This window comes from Dendropsophus ebraccatus, chromosome 8 (genome assembly GCF_027789765.1).
Source record: "Dendropsophus ebraccatus isolate aDenEbr1 chromosome 8, aDenEbr1.pat, whole genome shotgun sequence".
NCBI lineage: Eukaryota > Metazoa > Chordata > Amphibia > Anura > Hylidae > Dendropsophus > Dendropsophus ebraccatus.
In genome coordinates, this window is record NC_091461.1 from 89,780,386 (window position 1) to 89,803,011 (window position 22,626).

Sequence of the window (22,626 nt, forward strand, 5' to 3'; positions counted from 1 at the left end):
AGGCAATGGGATCTGTCGAATTTGCGCTTGTCTTTTTACAGCACCCTGTCATGTGTGAACCCAGCCATAGAGAGAATCTTTTCCCACATTAGCTTATATCAGCTTTTCCTTCTCCATAACATGATGCTGCTGGCAAATCAGACCTGATGACTCTTTTGTCCTGTTGATCCCTTTCCTGGATCTTTCATGATATTCATTAGGAAAAGCACAATTAGGGTCCTATTACACCAACAGATTATTTCACAGATTTTTTTTTTTTTAAAACGGAAGCCAGGAATGGATTTGAAAAGAAGAGAAATCTCTTCCTTTATCTTTCCTTTATGAGCTGTTCTCTGTTTATAGTCCCTTCCTGGCTTTGGCTCATAAAAGAAAATATAAATAAATCTGTCAGATAATCTGTTGGTGTAATAGGACCCTTATACAACTTGCAGCACCACTTTTAAACAGGTGCTCCCAGCATGCAGAGGGTTAAGCCATGCGTTTTCTGGCTGGTTGGCTCTGATGATAGCTGTGTCTGTTCCTTCCTTTTGCCCTTTTCACTCCATCCCAGTAGATGTGTGAGTGTTCCCCCCGCCTCCCCCTCCCTCCCTCTCTCTCTCCCGGCTCCTGGCTGCAGTTTATTAATTACGCAGGGTGTAGCTGAGCGCCTATCTGCTCCTGCCGTCATTAGTGCTCTGCTGGTCTAGGAGAGCAGGATCCACCCAGAGGCATCACTTATTAGCCAGGAGCCCTGCTGGAAACTCCAGCATCCTCCTCCTCCTCCTCTTCCTCCAGAGCTGTAACTCTAAGCAGGACTATTGGAGAATTAGAGGGGACCAAGAAGAGCCCCAGAGGGAAGAGTGTGATAGTCGGAGAAGGTTACTAATCTGAGGAGTGGACCTTACCCCCCATCTGCACCAACTTTTCCTTCTGTGGATTGCATTGTCTTGGACCTGTCTTCCCCATCTATTTCCCCAAAGCAGCCCGAGGAGCATGCAGCATGATCCATGACAGTCTCCAGCAGCGCATGCTGCATGCAGAACACACTCCAGACTGCAGGCTGAGATGAGATAGCCTGAGCTGCTGGCACCACAGCTACTCACTGGCCAAGGACCAGGACAGCATGGGGCAGTCTGGCTGAGGAATTACAAGCCCCTAAAATCTGATTATTTGCTGGAGTCTCCTGCCAGACACGCCCTGGAGACTAAAGAAGTGGATTATTGCAGAGGGTCAACTTTCTACCTCCAGCAGTAAAGCCAGTGCCAGCCCAGCATGGCATCAGCCAGGTGGGCACTATGCATCCTTTGCCTCTCCCAAGGTAAGTCCTCCTGCCTCTGATGACCTTCTTCTACCCACAATGACCTGGATCAGAAATCTGAATCATAGAGATGAATAATTCTGCATAGACATAGCTGCAGTGCGTCTGTTTTTTTTTTTTATGAATAAATCCTTTCTACACATTGGTGATTGCTAACCCCTTAGTGCCCATCAGATCATGTGACTAGGTTGTAGAGCAGTCATCACATGGAGATGTTATTGGTAATCATTACCTTGTCATTTCCAAAGTTTTCCTGGTTTGAAAGTTGATCTGTGACCTATAAACAAGCTACAATGCCCAGGGCTCTAGCTGGACACCTGCCCAGGAGTGGCATAAATCAGGTGCACATGTAAAAGATCAACAGATGACCGACCCATAGCAGGCAGGTGTAACTACAAGTTTATATATGTACTCTTTAAGGATGTATTCACACTGCAAAACATGGGGGGGGGGGGGGGGGGGGGGTTTGAACGCACAGTGTGAATGCAGCCTCATGATGATAATAACCTATTCTGCGGTATTAACTGTTTCAGTGCAAATAATTTTAGCCATGTGAAATTCTGCTGAAAATCCACTGTCAGGAGGCATCACAGTGACTCATCGCTTGTCACTCTGACCAATACACTTTACAATCAGCAATCAATAAAAAATTTATAATATTCTTTAACCCCTATTGTTGGTACATCCCATAAAAGTCATAAGGGGGAATTTATTTGCTAATTGAAATGCAAAAAAACTATAATTCCATATGCCAAATTTCTTATGTGTTTTAGGTAATCTTTATTTCCACCAGACAGTTGTGTGGAGTGGTAAAATGTGCCTCAGTAGTTAGTAGCATATATGATTAATATTATTATTTTATTTTTATTTATTATTATTATTTTTATTATTTTATTTATTATTATTTTAATAATAATAATAATAATAATAATAATAATAATAATAATTATTATTATTATTATTATTATTGTTATTATTATTATTATGCAAAAATCAGTGAAAAGTCATACAGCCAAAGGCTGGCATGCAGAAAAAGTGACCTAGCTAGTATGCTGGGTCAGACCTATGATACACTATGTCCCCCTGTTATACACTTGGTGTCACCTGTCTCTGCTGGTTTTATGCTAAGCTTAGTATTAATATTAATAGCTTTGTTATGTCTATGGCTGGCTGTACTAAGAATCTGTCCGCAGGTGAGCTAGAGGTCTAGAAGTTTGATAAAGATCCAAGCAGCTGCTGTTCTGTGCAATGTAAACAGTCTTGCCATATATTCTTATCGCCATATGTCAGTGTTTGCTCATAAAAATCCAGGCGCAGGGGATGCAAATCAGTGCTCTTTGATACAAAGTTACAGGACTTTACAGATGTAGCAGAGCTGGGTTTGGCAAATAAAGTGGTGGTGGTGGTGGATTACTAGTAAACACTGGGAACTGTCCAAGGTATAAGTTATGAGGTGAGTTTGTCTATGACAGAATGCTGATGAGAAGTTATGGCATGTGCCAGATGACAAACTCAACTCTGCTGTGTCGGTACCTAAAACAAACCGAACTCTGCTATGTCTGTGCCTATAATCAGTATTTTTTGTGTATGACAATCACTGTTGAAAACTTCATTTATGGACATAAAAATGTGAATCCAAATACACACTGTCCATTTTAATATGAAAATTTTTTAATACAATATAAATGTAGAAAAAGTCTTACAAGGAATAAGCTAAAGGTTGTGGGTGGAAAAGATAAAAACACAAAATGTGTATATACTTTTAATGGACCCTATCAAAACAATGTAAAGCCTCATGCTGCCTCTATGCCAATGGCCATGCAAGTAGCTATAGGGCAGGGGTAGGGAATCTTGGCTGTCCAGCTGTTGCAAAACTACAACTCCCATCATGCCTGGACAGCCAAAGCTTGAGCTTTGGCTGTCCAGGCATGATGGGAGTTGTAGTTTTGCAACAGCTGGAGAGCCAAGGTTCCCTAATCCCTACCCCTGCAATTGGGGGTGCAGAGTTTGCAATTGCAAACCAGACCCTTGGCACATAAGACGCCATTATTATACATCACACATCATAGGTTAGGGGCCCTGTTTTAGATTTTGGGTTGGGAGTTATTTCCTATGGTCTAAGCATATAAACAAAACCCAAGGCCATTTCCAGCATTGCCATCTTTACACTTGACTCCTGTGTTTGGTATTAAACACAATTTAGGAGATATGGGCACTTGTGAAAATCCTTCCAGTCTCTGTCTTTCTTTGATCTGACTTTCATTTTACCCTGCGTCATGAGTAATTTTATGGCTTGAAATTAATTTTATGTTCCCTGGAAAGAGACTTGTGTCCTCTTCCTGCTGCAAATGTTCATTACACCAGTGATTTCATTAGAGGCTCTTTATTGTTCTGCAGCCATTCTACTGACCACTGGCACAGGAGCAGTAACCATGCTCAGCAATCTGCAGTCATTCAGGAAAAGTCACATCCAATCTACATGTGCTACACTTCACTGGCCAGATAGGCAAAGCAAGTCCCAAATGGAAGTTATTACTGTTTGGCATAATTGCGGGAAACAATAATGGACATGTCTCTTGTAAATAATATAAGAGTTTCTATAGGGTTAACCGCAAGGATTTTTTGATGGTGTTTGTTTTGTATCTATAATCCCTTTTTTATAGTTTTTTTTTTGGCAAAAAAACGGATAAAAAAACAGATGCATTTTTGTGCATCCATTTTGATGCGTTTTTCCATTGACTTCCATCATTTAACGGACACAAAAGTGAGGTCAGCTACGTTTTTGTGTACGTTAAAAATCAGATCCTTTTTTTTTTGTAATAGAAGTCAATGGAAAAGCGGTTCAAAATGGATGCACACAAACGCCTCCGTTTTTTTCATCCGTATTTTGCCAGATTATAAAAAAAATCTCAAAATATAACAGAAAGAAAAGCTACCTGTTAGGATACAGAACGTGACCAGGATGATGCAGCTGGTAACCAAATACAAGTGGGGAGATTACAGATTATCTACTTTAATCCTGTTTGCACCAAATTATTTGAAGTGAAATCTGAGATGAACATATATCTGATAAGTAATAGATATCTGAATACTTTTTGTTTTCCTGGTGACATCAGTGTATTGGAGCGAACTGGATACATTTACTGCAGTATTTTATAAATATGCAGATTGGTGTGTCCAATACTTGTAATATTTCTTTACCCTTTCCCTGTGGTTGGAGTCTTACTTGTTTAGGATGTAAACCTTAGTGTCCTCTTATTCCTGAAGATGATACGTACAGGGCTTCTCTGTATGAATCATTTACAGGCACAAGGAGATAAAGTTATTGTTTTACAGTAAGCGCCAACGCTCCATGAATGATCAGCAGCTCGGAACATGAAATAGAGGAGCCACAAATCATCATGTCAGAAACTTCATTAATGATGGCTTTGATATGTGATATAGCAGGATCATAGTGGTGTGCTACTTATGTTGGTTGCAAATTGGCCCCTTCTAGTTCTGGATTAAACAGGCATATACCCCTGACTACCCGGACAGGAGGGCTTGGTGCTTGTTTGTCCCCATCTCTTTCCATTACCATCTATCTATCTATCTATCTATCTATCTATCTATCTATCTATCTCATCTATCTATCTATCTATCTATCTATCTATCTATCTCATCTATCTATCTATCTATCTATCTATCTATCTATCTATCTATCTATCTAATAAGGGTTTACATTCCGTGAATATAGATTACATTTACATAGGATAGGCTTTATTGTTATTTAGCTTTATTGCTGGGCCAGAGTTATAGCGCAGTACTGAAACATTGCTGAAAAGTGACTTACAAAGGTTTACTATTCCTCTGTGGTTTTGGGTTGGGCATCCCCCTACGTGGTCATCCATTTCAAGACTAAAGGAGATTGTGGTATGTGTTGTTTTTTGTTTAGGTTAAATATTAGTTTGGATACTCCCCTTGATATGCTGTAAACAATAAATGGATTTGGGTTCCACCTATGGGATCCCCATCTAGTGGGATAACAAGGGTCCTATGATGCCAGTTTTGCAACACACTGTGATCAGCAGTAGCTCCTTTTTAGACATACTCTCTGAAACTTTAATAGCCACTTTATTATTTGGTTGGAATTACATCCTTAAGATAAAGAATTGTCATTTAAGTCTTATTTTAAGTTCACAGAATAATTACATAGACATATCAGGAGCAAAGGTGACCGTATGTGAAACGTTGCTTCTGTAGTGTGTTATGTATTCTCTACTGCTCCACTGGAACATGTCAGAGCAAGTCAGGTTCTCTGTAAGGTAATATTTCCAAGTATCTCAAAATTTGTTACAACTTTGATTTATTTATTTTTTTGGTTCCTTTACGACCAACATTTTTTAGCTGTCTGTCTATCACTGTATACAGGACATGTAGTGTTGTTATACATATGGTATAAGACTTCTGGAGACAAGCTGGTCTACAGGCTGGTAATCCTCTAAACTGGAGTGACACTAAAGAATGGGCAAAGAAACATCAATGAAACAAGACAAAAAACACACACTAGGGGGTATTTAGCCCCCTCTTCAGTTCTGTAAGCCAAAAGCCTCAGGAGTCTTTCTTCGATGAATGGGCACAGCAGAGGGTAGATTCATAATCCGCAGCAATTTACAGGCTTCCTATTCTTGCTTCAAGTCTGTGGTGCTGGACTGGACTTCTATTCTCTTCGCATGAGAAAATTATAATCAGCACAAAACAGCAAAGAGCAGGTTAAACAAGGGGCAGAAATTCAGATATGTCAGTCCATAGCGTCATGTTATCTGGTCCATCTTTGTAAATTTAGAAAGACTTCCTCCCCTAATCTTTCTGCCAGTATGGAGCATGATCTGCCCTATAATCTACATATAGACAAATAAGACAGGTAACATGGTGTAATAAGGGTGTAGCTATAGGTCCTGGTTCCCGAAGAGGTACACAAGCCCCTCTACCACATTAAAGGGGTTGTTCACTCCCAAAATTCTGTCAAATCAACTGGTGCTAGAAAGTGCCAGAGATTTGTAATGTACTTCTATTAAAAATCTCAAGTCTTCCAGTACTTATCAGCTGCAGTATGTCCTGCAGGAAGTGGTATTCTACAGTCTCGAGAGCAGGAGAGGTTTTCTATGGGGATAGTTCCTGACATGGGCAGAGGTGGCAGCAGAGAGTGCTGTGTCAGACTGGGAAGAATACATCACTTCCTGCAGGACATATAGCAGCTGAGAAGTACTGGAAGGCCTTATTCACACATCCGCTTAAAGGGGTTATCCAGCGTTATAAAAACATGGCCACTTGCTTCCAGAGACAACAGGACTCTTGTCTCCAGGTCGGGTGTGGTTTGCAATTAAGCTCCATTCACTTTAATTGAACTAAGTGGCAAACCCCACCCAAACTGGAGACAAGAGTGGTGCTGTCTCTGGAAGAAAGTGGCCATGTTTTTGTAGCACTGGAGAAACCCTTTAAAGGACACCTGTCACCCCCCGTGCTGGGGTGACAGGCTCCCGACCCCCTGTTAGATCCCCTTATACTTACGTGATCCCGCCGGGTCCTGCTTCCTGATGCGGTCGGGTCCCAGAGATATCAGCTCCCGAAGCCCGGCGCACGCGCTGACAGCAGAGTCAGACGTCCATAGAGAATGAATGGGGAGTCCGATGCTCCGTCATTTTCTATGGGCATCGGACTCATCTCTCAGCGCGCGCGCCGGGCTTCGGGAGCTGATATCTCCGGGACCCGACCGCATCAGGAAGCGGGACCAGGCGGGATCACGTACGTATAGGGGATCTAACAGGGGGTGGGAAGCCTCTTTAAGTTCCTCTTTAAGTTCTCAGTATTTGCTCATCCGCAAATACTGAGTGCTTTGCAGCACATTATGGGGTAATTCACACATCCTTTATATGGACACTCCAATAGAAGTCTGTCCGTGTCCTTGTAAATATACTGACGTGTGAATGTAGTCAAAGACATGAGATTTTTCTGCTTAGCTGACATGACAACAGATACTAAACCATCTCCTGGAGTTTGAAGTTGCTCCGAGCGAGCTGGTTCTATGTAAAATAGTGCTATCCTTTGTGGGATACGGGACTTCTCATGATGGGAAGGCCTGTACTGATTGATGACCTACTTTTCAGGTCTATTATAAACTCTCTATTTTGTAGATTGGAACAGAAAGATGAGCACAGGAGATTTATTCTATGTACTAGATGGCATACACACACTTCATATTGCCTCTAATACTTTCACCTATGTAATGATAGGAAGAAGAAATTAATACTTAGCATTCATGATGCCTAATCCTTGGACCACTAGTATATTACGTCCCCATTTTATGCTGGTATTACAGCTGAACGGTTGCCCCAGCCTAACACCAGGGCACTCTGCTATAATATGGGTGCAACAATATGTCTGTGATATGCTCTATGGGGGGGATTTATCAAACTGGTGTAAAGTAGAACTGGCTCAGTTGCCCCTAGCAACCAATCAGATTCCACCTTTCATTTTCCAAAGAGTCTGTGAGGAAAGAAAAGTGGAATCTGATTGGTTGCTAGGGGCAACAGAGCCAGTTCTACTTTACTCCAGTTTTATAAATTTCCCCCTATGAGTTTGATACAAAACCTAAAGTCTGCCTTACTTTACTGCAAAGTTGGAGTTTGTTATTAGCTATTCCACCATGGACAGGGAGGCAAATGAAAGTTTCTTACATTGGGATTACTAGATGTACAGTGAAAGGTGAACTGGACGTGTATCAGACAAGGTAGTCATAATAAAGTATTATGACTACCTTATAATCCAAGTTTATTATGACTAACTTGTCTAATATACATCCAATTCAGTTAATGATCAGAAGTGTACAGACAGTCTCATGGTCAGTCCTATATGGGCACTGAAACGTCACATCTATGTGTACCTACTGTACGTTTTTCTGTATACATGAATCAAATCCTGGCATAGGCCTCCACTTATAACTAAGTACTATACTGGGAACATGAAACACCCAGCTATATGAGCATTTGTGGGATCAGGCACTGATAATGGGTGAGAACACCTGGCTTATGGTCAGTGTACCAGGGCACCCTATGGAGGGGGGCACAAGTAGTTTTTGTCCTTATTTTGATTAGGATTTTAAGCCAAAACAGGGAAAACTATGATGGGAAAGATTTGCCGCTTTTTTCTGTGTTTGTGCCACACTCATGGTTTTAGCTAAAAAATACTGACCTAAATAAGGACCAATATACTAACTATGTGTGAACCCAGACTAAAGGTGCTTGATGAGATTGAGCTCAAGACCACAGCAGTGTAGAGTGTACATGTATGCAGTAGCATTATTTTAGACCTAAAGAAAGGGCCTTATACAGGACAGCTATTGGCCGTATATTACCCTGTATATAATCATTGAGCTGTGTAAAAGGTTCATTGAATAAGCCCTGATCTGCTAGATAAGTATTCATATTAGGCATGGGTCTGCCCAGTTTAAAAACCCTAACTCTGGATCCACACGCTTAGGCCGTGATTTATGCTTAACATGTTGCGTGAACATGGTCTTATAAAGTGGATTGAATTTGATGGTCTGAGTTTTTTTTTCATCCTTATCAACTGTAGGAAACTACATAAATGTAAATGTGAGAAACAGACCCAAAATAATGCCAACATGGACTATAGTTATCCAGAATGTGTTACCTTCCTTTGGATTGAACAGCTCGGTCTGAGAAAAATTGATCTTAAATAATTTTTTTATCCTCATAATGTATATTGACAACTGTGCTTGTAAGTTCTGTTATAGTAAAACCTTACAGTGATGGGGGTGGTCAGTAAAGAATGGAGAGATAAGTCCGGTTGCCGTTACTTTCTTCCAGTGGGGTACGTGCAGGTCTGTGACTCCGAAAATCTCTTTTTAATAGGCAAACTTCCAGGAAAAACAAGCTTTCATTGTGTGAACAGCAGGCCAGGCACAAAGCAGGCAGGTGGGAGGCAGGTGTGCTTGTCTTAAATAAACAAACTGTGTAAGGCCTGGAGGTAACGGAGGGATGGATATCAGACGCATGGGCCTTACGTCACTGTTCATGTTACAAAGCATATTAGTTCATCTAGCTTATACACCTTTAAGCTACTGTGTACTCACTATAGGCCATTATAAGTGAGGAAGCATATTTAATTATAAATGACAACACATTGATGACTTCCGATTGGAAAGCTGTGATTTATTCCCTACGGCTGTCTTCAAACTTGGCATTTTTGCCTCGATTTTCACTTTCGGTGGATTACTCATTTATTTCTTCTGGTCATATATTTTAGACATCCCCAATCGGTAAGAATTGGAACGGATCCTATGATCTATATCACAGCAATATTAGGAGAAAGGTAAAATGCATTATTACTGTATATATACATACATAGATAATCTCCACCATAGTGAGGTGGTTCCCACTATGTCCTTATGGTCTTATAGAGTATAAAGTCGCCATTATGGGGAAAATTCCGTCTAAAATGCGTACAATTGCAACATGAAAAAAGGAGAGTGGATATAGAAAATGAATGTGATGTATGGCTGTCCCAAATAAAGGGGCTGGAAATAGAAAAGGAAATTGGGAGACTAGGACTATGCTTATATATAAACATAGGCAGTGAGATCAGGGATATACCACGGTAAATAAATTTGCATTTACCAATGAGTAGGTTTACTCATCCAAGACATCAATGTTCTCTGAAGGCAAGTCCAGATCTGCCATTACCATTGCTGGAGCGTCGGTAGGTGACAGCTCAGTGTTTGCTTTCTGCTTTTGTAGTTTGGTGTAGATGACATAGATAACAAAAAAAAAACAATCTCAGTTCTTGTAAATGGCTTGGCTAATGCCCGTAAACCTGTTTAAGGTCCCAAAGGAGAGGATGAAATGGTGACAGAGGGAAAGCAGCTGGAGGACCTTGTGAAGTATTGGAGGTCCGGCCCCTGTGATGTGGTGGGCTGCTTAAAAGAAGGAAGCTGTAATACTATGGACCCCTTCCTATAAAACTGCTTATAAGTAGTCAGTCAGGATCTCTGGTTAAAATGAGAAAGAACTAAATAGAAAGATGTGGATCTATGTATTTAGACATTGCACTTAAATAGACTCTAATGGGTTTAATCTGCCTGTAGACCTAAGATATTTTATACAAATGATGATGAACGAATTCCCAATGGTTGACAGTAAACTTTCTTTTGTAAAGCTGATCAGTCCTTTAAGAATGTGCTCATCATTGTTGGCTAAATCTAGATTTGTATGTCATGATTTGTCAACTGCATCCACTACGTTGTGTAAGTGCATAGCTCCGGCTTGCCTGTCGCTGGTGGCACCATTTGCACAATTGATCTCATGGACGATTAATCAACTGCTTTATGATGGTCATAATTTTGTCTGCAATCCGTATGTAAAATGCATATGTATGTAAATCATAACTATGGTATAGACTATGTTCACACATAGTATTTCCGTCAGTCTTTTTTTTTTTTCAACCAAAACAAGGAGTGGATTGAAAAAAATTAAACTGAGCAAATCTCTCCATTATAATTTTGCCCTGTTAGTTCCACTCCTGGTTTTGGTTGAAAAATGATTGACAGAAATACTACAGTCATGGCCAAAAGTTTTGAGAATGACACAAATATTATATTTTCACATGATCTGCTGCCCTCTGGTTTTTATGTGTGTTTGTCAGATGTTTTTATCACATACAGAAATATAATTGCAATCATATTATGAGTAACAAAAGCTTATATTGACAGTCAGAATGAGTTAATGTAGCAAGTCAATATTTGCAGTGTTGACCCTTCTTCTTCAGGACCTCTGCAATTCTCCCTGGCATGCTCTCAATCAACTTCTGGACCAAATGCTGACTGATAGCAGTCCATTCTTGCACAATCAATGCTTGCATTTTGTCAGAATTTGTTGGTTTTTGTTTGTCCACCCGTCTCTTGATGATTGACCACAAGTTCTCAATGGGATTAAGATCTGTGAAGTTTCCAGGCCATGGACCCAAAATCTCTATGTTTTGTTCCCTGAGCCATTTAGTTATCAACTTTGCTTTATGGCAAGGTGCTCCATCATGCTGGAAAAGGCATTATTGATCGCCAAACTGCTCTTGGACAGTTAGGAGAAGTTGCTCTTGGAGGACATTCTGGTACCATTCTTTATGGTTGTGTTTTTAGGCAAGACTGTGAGAGAGACGATTCCCTTGGCTGAGAAGCAACCCCACACATGAATGGTTTCAGGATGCTTTACAGTTGGCATGAGACAAGACTGGTGGTTGCGCTCACCTCGTCTTCTCCGAATAAGCTGTTTTCCAGATGTCCCAAACATTGGAAAGGGGATTCATCAGAGAAAATGACTTTACCCCAGTCCTCAGCAGTCCACTTCCTGTACCTTTTGCAGAATATCATTCTGTCCCTGATTTTTTTTCTGGATAGAAGTGGCTTCTTTGCTGCCCTCCTTGAGACCAGGCCTTGCTCCAAGAGTCTCCGCCTCACAGTGCATGCCAATGCACTTACACCTGCCTGCTGTCATTCCTGAGCAAGCTCTGCACTGCTGGTAGCCCGATCCTGCAGCTGAATCACTTTTAAGAGACGGTCCTGGTGCTTGCTAGTCTTTGTTGGGCGCCCTGGAGCCTTTTTGGCAACAATGGAACCTCTCTCCTTGAAGTTCTTGATGATGCGATAGATTGTTGACTGAGGTGCAATCTTTCTAGCTGCGATACTCTTCCCTGTTAGGCCATTTTTGTGCAGTGCAATAATGATTGCACGTGTTTCTTTAGAGATGCCCATGGTTAACAGAAGAGAAACAATGATGCCAAGCACCAGCCTCCTTTTAAAGTGTCCAGTGGTGTCATTCTTACCTAATCATGACAGATTGATCTCCAACCCTGTCCTCATCAACACCCACACCTGTGTTAATGGAGCAATCACTGAAACAATGTTAGCTGGTCCTTTAAGGCAGGGCTGCAATGATGTTGAAAGGTGTTTTGGGGGATAAATTTCATTTTCTAGGCAAATATTGACTTTGCAAGTAATTGCTGTTAAGCTGATCACTCTTTATAACATTCTGGAGTATATGCAAATTGCCATTTTAAAAACTGAAGCAGTAGACTTTGTAAAAATTAATATTTGTATCATTCTCAAAACTTTTGGCCATGACTGTATGTGTGAACATAGCCTTACTAGTTTGTAGACAGACTACAAGTTTCCATGCAAGCCCAAGTGGTTCTTCAAAGCATTATAGCTTAAAACCATTGTACTAGGAAAAGATAGAGCTTCAGTTTTCATATAATATTCACTTAAATAGGGATGAGCTGTAATATAGGAAATGAACAGGAGTAAGCAACATTTTCTTCAGCATGTTTCATTCCCTGGGGCTGTTCCGTCACAGAAAAAAAAGATACAGGTGGCATAAAGTGGCTTAAAAATAAGTCATACTCACTTACCCTGATTCACTGCTGTTGCCATTGTGATGCTTCTGGTCTCTGCCACTCTGTGCTGCTCAGTGTTTGTTCTAGTGACAGGTCAGCCTCACAACCTCAGACAACCCCATTAATAAGGTACAGTGGTACCTTGGTTTAAGAGTAACTTGGTTTAAGAGCGTTTTGGTTTAAGAGCGCACAGTTTTTCAAAATTTTGACTTGGTTTAAGAGCATTGCTTTGGTTTAAGAGCTCCCTGTACTGGGCGGGAGGGGGAGTGGGGGAGCGGAATGGTCTGCAAAGCGGGGTCTACAGCTCTGTACTCTGACCCAGGAAGTCTTCCTCACCTTCCAAATCATAGCAGATCCCCTTCAGGCTGGGGCTTACATCAGGGGACAGGACTGTGGAGGTAATCTCATAGCTGTAACCCCTCTCTCCCCGGACAGAGAGTGCTGCTATACTGTGCCCACATATGTCCTGCTCACTCCTTTATGCTCCCTGCAGTCTCTGTCCGTCCTTGTGTTTCCCATCCTCTCCATTACTGTACAGTAATTTATAATATCCCATACAGTATTCTGCTGTTTTTAAATGTTAGTTTCATTTATTTTACATGTTATTCAGAATAAGAAATCATTATTTTTGGGGTGTGGAACCAATTGTCTGCATTTTAATTATTTCTTAGGGGAAAATTTGCTTTGGTTTAAGAGTGGAATTGGATTACAAGCACCGTCCTGGAACAAATTATGCTCGTAATCCAAAGCACCACGTTATATATCAAACTCCTGTCTATTAATCTTTTTATATAATATATATTTATTATATATATATATATATATATATATATATATATATATATATATATTTCACAATTTATTCCTTTCTGTGGAAACTCTTGAGTACCGTGATAGTACCAGGATTAAAGTACAACATGAGAGAAAGAGACTGACTATCAGTGAAGAAGTTAATTCAGGGGTCAGAGGGAAGCAGCGGTGACACGGATGGGCATTGGCAGGTTGAAATTAGAGGGCTTTCTACCCAGTACAGTATCAGGATGGGGACATGGGTTGCTTGTATTAAGAAATCTTGCTATTTTACCGAGTTAAATATTTAAAAAATATATATATTAGCTTCCCTTGCAAAACGCTGTCAAACCAAGTGACTTGTAATCCAAGGTTTCACTGTGTATGTATGTATGTTACATTTAAACTATGATAATTGTATGACCAAGTCCTGTACATTGGGCTCTTCTGCCTTTTTCGGAGTAGTGATTGGCTGTGTAGCAGACATTATTAGAGCGTGCTGGATGTGATCAATCCTATTTAGCAATAGCCAAATAGGAGAAAATTAGATAACTCAATTTGTTGACCTTTGACCTTTAGAACTTTAACTGCTCTCAGGGAAGGAAGAGCCTTAATTGGTGTCAGTAACTGGTTGTTGTAAGAATGATGGACTGACTTTTAGTATTTCGAGATTGCTGCTGTTCATGCTTCTTCTGCTGATATGATAGAAGCCAAATATTGAGGATTCAGGAGGTCAGAAAAGCCTCTGTGCCACAGAATAAAACCATTTTTCTATGTTCTGGAGGCACAAACAGATAGCAGTTTGGTACATGAATTGCAGGTGACAGGTTACATTGGTTACCACAAGATTACAATGTATATGATCAGTAGGGATCTGACCACTGGGATTTACACTAATCGTGAGAATGTTAAACATTAAGGATATTAAGAATCCAGAAATCTTCATCCTACTAGGCTTGATAATAAGATACTTCCTGCCATATACAGATCCCTTTCCAATAGTGTCCTCCTTGTTAGAGATGAGCTAACCTCAGGTTATGCACAGGTTTGCTCAGGTTTGTATGAACCCAAATGCTCGGCTTGGATACAGCCCTAGGAACTCCTGGAAAACATAGATGCAGCCTATGGCCTATTGCTGTATCCATGTTTTCCGGGCACCCTTAGGGCTGCATCCAACTTCAGCCACTGGTAATGAAATGCTGAGTGTTTGTGTCCAGATGAATCTCTACTCCTTATCTATACACTGGTGTCACCCTTCACTGTAAACCTATGATAAAAAAAAACTTCATTCAAATCAGCTAATCAAAGCTCAGCCTCCAGGTCCCTGTAGAATGACATCTGCACAGCTCACATAGCATGCCTAGAAAACTCCCCCATTGAAATTAATAGGGTCTACGCCAGCCTGTTATGCAAATGTACAGGCACTGTGGATAATTGGCCTGTGTAAAGCTGTGTTCGCACATGCAGTAATGCAATGAAAATGCAAGAAAAAACTCTCTTCTGTTGGCTGAGCGCATCTTTTCTGCAGCATTAAATGTGTTATCCAGGATAAAAAAAAAAACAGAGCTACTTTATTACATAAACATCACCACCCCTGTGCCCAGGTTGTTTGTGGTATTGCAATTCACCTCCATTCACTTCAATGGAACTGAGCGGCAATATTACACCTAAACCTAGAACAAGAGAGCGCCGATCTCATTGCCTGCTCGGATTGTGTAAAACAACCTTAAGATTGCAGCAAGTTGGGCAAGTGAATCATTCGCCAAAGGTCATTTTCATTTTGTGTTTTGAGATTAATTGAAACGTCTTGTCAGCATTTGGAGCATGTCCTGTATGTCCTGCCACTTGCAGGACACATGGTTGAATGCTTGTCACAGTGAAGATCGTGTTCAGTCTGTGTGTGCGCTGAGTTTCCAGAAGTTTGAAGCTTAAAAAAGGTCAATGTCCACCTAAGGGTAAGTTCACGCATCAGATTTGCCTTTGGCATATACAATGTGTATTTATAAAGAGGCTGCTGTATTTTCTAAAGTGCATGTGCCAACAATTCTCCATGAGACGTAGCCCCCTTTGTCATTCAGTGAGGCTAATCTGTGGATTTTCTGTAAGGAACCTGCACCTACATCTTAAGAGATAGAGCCCACAGTGTTCCTTATAAACAGTACAAAGTTTCCTGGATCTTGGAATTCCTGGAAAGGCCATTACTTATTTTAGATGAATCCTGAAAATGCTTATGACGTACTTGAACCCCTCGATCTTGTATAACCGTGCTCCTCCACTTTCTCCTACTGTCGTAAATGTAATCGCAGAGAACTGGTGACTGCCAAGAAACCTTCTTTAATTTTGTCACATTAAATAGAGTATACAACAAGACAAAGAAGCCAAGCCTATTAATCATAGGGATCTGGCTGTCTCCTATTAGAGGAGCAAAAACAATCTCTTTGATGGAGCCACCCACGGTGTAAAGGTGGCCATAGATAGAATGGTGGTGTTAACATTTTGCGTGTTTACAGTATTATTCTCTCAAGCGCATTGAACATAATGGTGGGTACACAGAGTACTCTTCTTATTGCCAACACTAAAGTAGAATCTGTTAACTAGTTTACATCAATAATTGGTAATCACAATTTTTTTTAAACCAGCCCCAAAAATATGAAATAGACCTGTAGTCTACAGACTCAAAAACTTTTATGGGAATGTTCTAGGCATGCTTGTGACCTGTGCAGGTAGGCGTAGGAGAGGAGCTGTGACTATCATCTTTTGTTATTGGTGGGCTCAGTGTTATCTATATATTGATGTCTCAGTGATGTAAATAGAAGAAAATGGGACTCTTTGTAAAGATTGAAATGGACCTTCTATTTTTGGTATACGATTTTGACATTAATCAATGAAAGGTCTGGTTTTTATGTTTATTTTCCCTTGCTTTTTATGACCTTTAGGTCAATATCCTCATCCCTTTATTTGCTGACAATGAAGTACTCTAAGTAGAGGAGTCCTGCACGGTATCCTACCAGCAGCAAAAGGAATGGGACCAACCAGGGCCCGCACTCTTTAATTGCCCCACAGCAATGGATGCTTTCAATCTAATCCTGTCCATGTTGGTGAGGAGACTGGTGAGGAGAAGTGATCTCTACAGGACAGGAAGTATTATCTTATCATGAGGCTTAGTGGCCAAAGTGGAAACTGTAAGATTTCTAGACCATTTTTAAATATGGATAATAACATAGAAAGAAAATTAACTCCTCAAAAATTTTACATAAAACTTTTTATTTTAACTATGGGTTATTTTCTTGTGAAACTTTGGTACATGGCAGTTTTTTTTTATACTGCCACTTTAGTTCTTTTGCCAAAACCAGAAGTGGACTCCAAAGGAAAGAGAAGTACGGATACATTTGAATTCACTTCTGAAGTTTTTCAAAAAGCTGCCATGTGTGAACTTTTTATGTTATAGTGTGTTTTCCTTTAGTCCTATTGGCAGGACAACAACTGGGGTATTATCGCCTCTATGAGCCCTTGGGATAAGGGATTATTTTAATGAGTTTAAAGAAATTTGCATAATCTCCTCCCAAGGTAGTCCCCCAAGACAGTGAGTAGTTTAAAAGTAAGGTTAATGGAGCCTTGTGCTGCCAATGGGACTAAGGAAAAATACATTAACATAAACATTAACTTCCCAGATGCCCCATTTGCAGCACAACACAGGAGGAGTTAGCAAGTAGTACCCCCACAGGGAGGGCTTTCGTGAACAGCAGCATTCAGTACATTCTGGGCAGATGCCACCCAAGAAGAAAATAAGGAACCTAACCTATAATGTTTAATGTAAGTCATCGGAGATAACCATGGAGCCGACTGACAAATCTGATCTAAGGGAATAGAATTTCTCTCTTTGTGAACTTGTCTGACGAAGGGATCTTGTGAATCCCGAAAGCTCACAGCTCTAACAGTTTTTTTGTTGGCCAATAAAGGTATCACTCCTAAAATACTTTGATTTCAAGTATTTACCACGATATGGATTTTTCTGGCTAACACGGTACCATACTATACATTTTTCAAGAATCTCTGTCCATGAGTAAGCCATGGCTCTGGTGGAGTGAACCCTAGTAAATTTAAGAGGTTGCAGACTTCTTGAAGTATATAAAAGTGCAGTATAATCCCAAACCAATCTAATGGCTTAGAAGTAGGGATGGTCCCAACCGAGTTCAGTTCGGGTTCGTACGAACCCGAACCCTCGGTAATGATTGCCGCTGTCTGCCTGCTCCGTGGAGCGGGCGGATCCAGCAGGAGGACCGCCTGGAAAACTGGGATACAGTCATAGCCATAGGCTGTATCCCAGTTTTCCAGGCGTTACTCCCGCTGTATCCGCCCGCTCCACGGAGCGGGCAGACAGCGGGAATCTGCTGCCGAGCGTTCGGGTTCATACGAACCCAAACCTCGGCAGGTTCGGACCATCCCTACTTAGAAGCCTTTTCCCCCCTTGTTTCTGCCATTAAAAAAGAACAAAGCGGTTCTCCTCTTTTCTGAAGTCAGCAGGTCTCTGCAGATATATCCTTAGACACCTTCAGATGTCCAGCGAAGAGTAGTCGAGATCCTGCTGAGGGTCCTCAGGAGGGAAGGTTGGTAAAACAATGGAATTGTTAATGTTTTCAAAAGTGGTACATTTTGAAATGAAGGCCGGCAAAAATCTGACCTTATCCTCTGGAACGGTGACATAACGCTCTATAAAGTATAAACATACTTTGAGGTTGAGGAATTTTAGCTCGACCTCCTGTAAGGGTTCAAAGGGTTCCAGATATAGCTGTTTTGGGACAATGGAGAGGTCACAGCTATAAGCTGGCCTGATTCTAGGTCTACAGGCCCTAGTACATGGGCTGATGCTGAGGAGCAAGCGAGCGCTGACCTATCAGGTCCTTATTCATCGCTCGCTGCAGGTGCTATTACACACAGCGAGGAGGTAAGATGAGGGGCAGTCTAAGGCTGGGTTCACACACAGTATATTTCAGGCTGTATTTGGTCCTCAAGTCAGGTCCTCATAGCAACCAAAACCAGGAGTGGATTGAAAACACAGAAAGGATCTGTCCACACAATGTTGAAATTGAGTGGATGGCCGCCATATAACGGTAAATAACTGCCATTATTTCAATATAACAGCCGTTGTTTTAAAATAACAGCAAATATTTGCCATTAAATGACGGCCATCCACTCAATTACAACATTATGTGAACAGAGCCTTTCTGTGTTTTCAATCCACTCCTTGTTTTGGTTGCTATACAGCCTCACAAATACAGCCTCAAATATACATAGTGTGAACCCAGCCTAAAGTAGATAGCAGCAGCCTGGGTAGTCCATAGGAGATTGAGAAGCACTGATTTAAAGGGAAACTATCACCTGGTTAGAAGTATCTAACCTGCTCATAGTTTCCTATAGCACTTAGTTTATTCCTGAAAGTTTTGAATAAGGAGCCACCATGTCTAATTGGGAAATAACTAAATCCTCAATAACTTCAATAACTGTCGGCCAAACGATCATTTTTAAAAATCTAGCACTTTTTTTTTGAAAGGGGACAGCAAAAAAAGAAAAAAGAAAAAAATCTGTCAGACCATGTGCAATACCTAAGCAGTAGAGATGAGCGAATACGATTCGATCGAGTAGGTAGGATCTTGCAGCAGGGAGAGATAGGTTTTAGTTGCGTTTTGGTTAGGCAGGCTTACTACAGAACCCAAAGGTCCTTTTCAGGGCTAATATCCGGCGAAAAAGTCATCTCTGAATCAAAAGCACTTCTCAGTGCTAAAAAATAGATGATGCTGTATAACAGCATCAGCAGGCGTATTCATTCCAGTACCCTGTGTGTACAAGTGACTTATAGTGTCCCTGTTTACCACCACTAAGGGCACGTTATCCATACTGTTCCAGTAGTCCATTAGGGGCACTTGATATATACAGTTTCAGTAGCCCAGTAAAAGGCACGTGATACATATTGTTCCAGTAGCCCAGAAAAAGGCACGTCTTACATACTGTTCCAGTAACGTTCGTACAGCATTACGCGTGATACGCGCGAATAACATGACGCTCTGCGGACGCACATTGGAATCATGTATGTACCACTGCGCAAGAAAAATGAATGAAATGTGTGAACATTGCCATAAATGTTCGTAAAGCGTTCGAAAATATTTTTCTTCGCAACTGCAGAGAGTGGCATTATACTGCGATTTTGGGGTGTTGGGTGCACCCAGGCATGCTCCCACTAATGTCCCAGTGTCATTCCGGAGGTGTTCGCATCGTTTAGGGAGGTTTCATGGGGGACTTGGGGACCTCCAAGTGGTTGAATTTTTATTTCCAAGTGACGCAATTTTTTTTCCCATAGACTATAATGTGATCGAATACTAGTTCGAATAGTCGAATATCGGTGTCTATTCGTTTCGAATTCTCTAAAGTCGAATATTTCACTACTTGCTCATCTCTACTCAGCAGACTTCCCATGTACATTGCTGGCCCCTATCTGAACTGTAATGGCAGCCATATTAGTTATCACTTAGCTTTTTCAGAGAGTAATGAACAGCTTAGCAGAATCTCTTACCAGCTGTGAACGACAACTCAAAGATTTCCTAAGGGTGAACAATCCTTAATGCATATTACACTTCACCATATGCATTTTGCCAGTATATGATATTGGTAATGTTTTGTTCTCTAATATGAGTCATTACATTATACCTTATTATACCTTCTGTTCTGAAGAGGTTAATTTTCTTGCCATTAATATGCACATTTTTGCCATCATTATGTGAAAAAAAGACACAATTGATTCCTGAAATCTGAGGCTGTAGATGGTGTAAGAGTAAGATCTCTCTGTAATATTGCCTGCATGTCATTAATTCCTGCTCCTTCTAGAAGAAAGTGAGAGGTATATCATTACATTAATAACATGCGGCTCATATTTTTGTTTTTTTTTCCGCTCATTTCCTCTTCTTCCAGTAATGCACACTGCTAATTATGTGCAATGGCTTTTCCTCCACATCCCAGTAACACTATCCCCGGACTCTAATTGCTCGGATTTCTGAAGGACGTTTTTGTTTGGAAAACAATATAATCCCAGCTAAAGAAAAGTTACATTTGTAAAATATGTTAAAATGTGGAGCTGGTAGAACAACCCTACCAGACCTGACAGTACTAGACCTACCGCAGTACATGGGATCACATCTGACACATTTTCCGTGACTTTACAGCATTCACCTCAGTCGCTGTCCCCAATCGGGCTCACAGGACGATTTCCCAATCTGTCATTCACATACACATGGTTTGAGACCATTGGGGGGGGGGACTTACAAACTTACAAATGCTATGCAGATGTGGCCTTTTACACTTGGACCCCTAGACAACAATACTAATCACTTAGCCACCATCATATTCACTAAGCCTCACTGCACCTGTATCCTGCATTTCTGTGATGTACAATGAAGATCGGCCTGTGGTCCGCCTATCTTCTGTCAATCAAGAATGATTTATATAAATATCATATGTCACAGTGCAAGGCAAGAGGGTGCATGATTACAGTGGGTCAATTTAGGCCTGTCTGGAAGATGTTAGGAAGATGATGCTAGTTTCTTAATGATTTAGGACCTCTCCACCACGAAATCCCCCAAGCCTCCATGTCATACAGGCTGTCTATAGGAGGGCTCTCTGCGCCTCTCCACTCAAAGAATTGACATGTCAATTCTTTGAGCGGAGAGCTGAGGCACACGAGCCCTCCCATAGACAGCCTGTATGACATGGAGGCTTGGAGGATTCCACGGCAAAGAGTTTCGCCACAGAATTACACCCCTTTTACTTTGTGAACTGGCCCTTAGAATTAATGAATAAAGTTTATTGTGAGTTACTGCAAATCTGTTTTCATAGAAGTGAATGGAAGTTGAGCTGCAGTAACCCGTAAAAAAAAAAAAAGTTTGGGTAGGGGGTCCTCCTCTAGGCTGTGCTGTGCTGTCCTGATCTGTATGATCTCTAAGCAACATCTGAGGGAGAGAGGTGCCTGATATCTGTGCTACAAGGTACACAGGGAGCTGCTGTTATTCAATGCATAGACCTATTAAGGCTATGTTCACACAACATTTTTTCAGCTCTGTTTAAAATTACGTCCGTTATTTTGAGGCTAAAATAACGGACATTATTTAGCAGCCTGGCCTCCCCTGCAATGACTGGTGTTTGTACATTATTTTAGTTTGGGGTTACTAATTGAACTTCGGGTGTGTCTTAATTGAAAAGTCCATTGAATTTAATAGTAAAGATGCAAAAATAACAGGGCCAAAAGGAAAACTGTGTGTGATCATGTTCATTATTTTGATGTCCGCTGCAAAAACGTCCATAATTCAATTCTCTGTGTGCATTGGACGTCCGTCTTTTCATTGACTTTACTGTATTGCCATTGCAGTCAGTTTAATCGCCTTTTCAATATTTTTGACGTTGTGTGAACATAGCCTAATACTGTACACTGAATAGTTTTACTATAAAGTGGCCAGCCCCTATCTGCTTTGTCCTTTCAGCAGTACAACATATGGGGATTTATCTCTGCCTTGACAGCTGATAGAACAGGTAGATGTGAACACCATATAAGATCCCCAAACTCCTTCACCCTTGTATATTTTAATCATTATTAGCAGGCTGACCAAAACATTATAGGGGGATAGGAAGCCTTGTGCTGCTCACAGGACTAAGGGAAAACAGATTTACATAAAATGCAGCCTCTTCGATTACTCACAAACTTTTATCCTGATTATTGAAGAATGTTAGAAGTGGCCGAGCGGTTATCCACACACTAGCACTACTGACACCGGGAGCACACAGCTTTTTCACTGAACAGAGCTTAAGGTCTACAGGTCTACGAAAATGTATTTCGTGTCATGCTGCACGCTCACCTGATGGACATGTGTGGCATGGTAAGGAGGAGACGTGGCTTCCTCCCCCACCTAGCAGGTGTAAATCATAGCAGAGATCTACTGTACATCTGCTCCGGATCTGCTTGTGCCTCTTATGGTGCATTTACTAAGGGTCCTTTTACACAGAAAGATTATCTTACAGATTATCTGCCAAAGATTTGAAGCCAAAGCCAGGAA

The 22,626-nt window shown here is 41.0% G+C and overlaps 1 protein-coding gene across 1 annotated transcript in view; it reads left to right on the forward strand.

The window, feature by feature from the left end:
• Positions 1–716: 716 nt before the first annotated feature.
• Positions 717–22,626, forward strand: part of RET (ret proto-oncogene) — a 76,702-nt gene continuing 54,792 nt past the window's right edge. Inside the window, exon 1 of the mRNA XM_069980907.1 lies at positions 717–1,297. Within this exon, the coding sequence (XP_069837008.1) occupies positions 1,252–1,297 (46 nt within the window). The 5' untranslated portion in view covers positions 717–1,251. The remainder of the gene's footprint in view (positions 1,298–22,626) is intronic.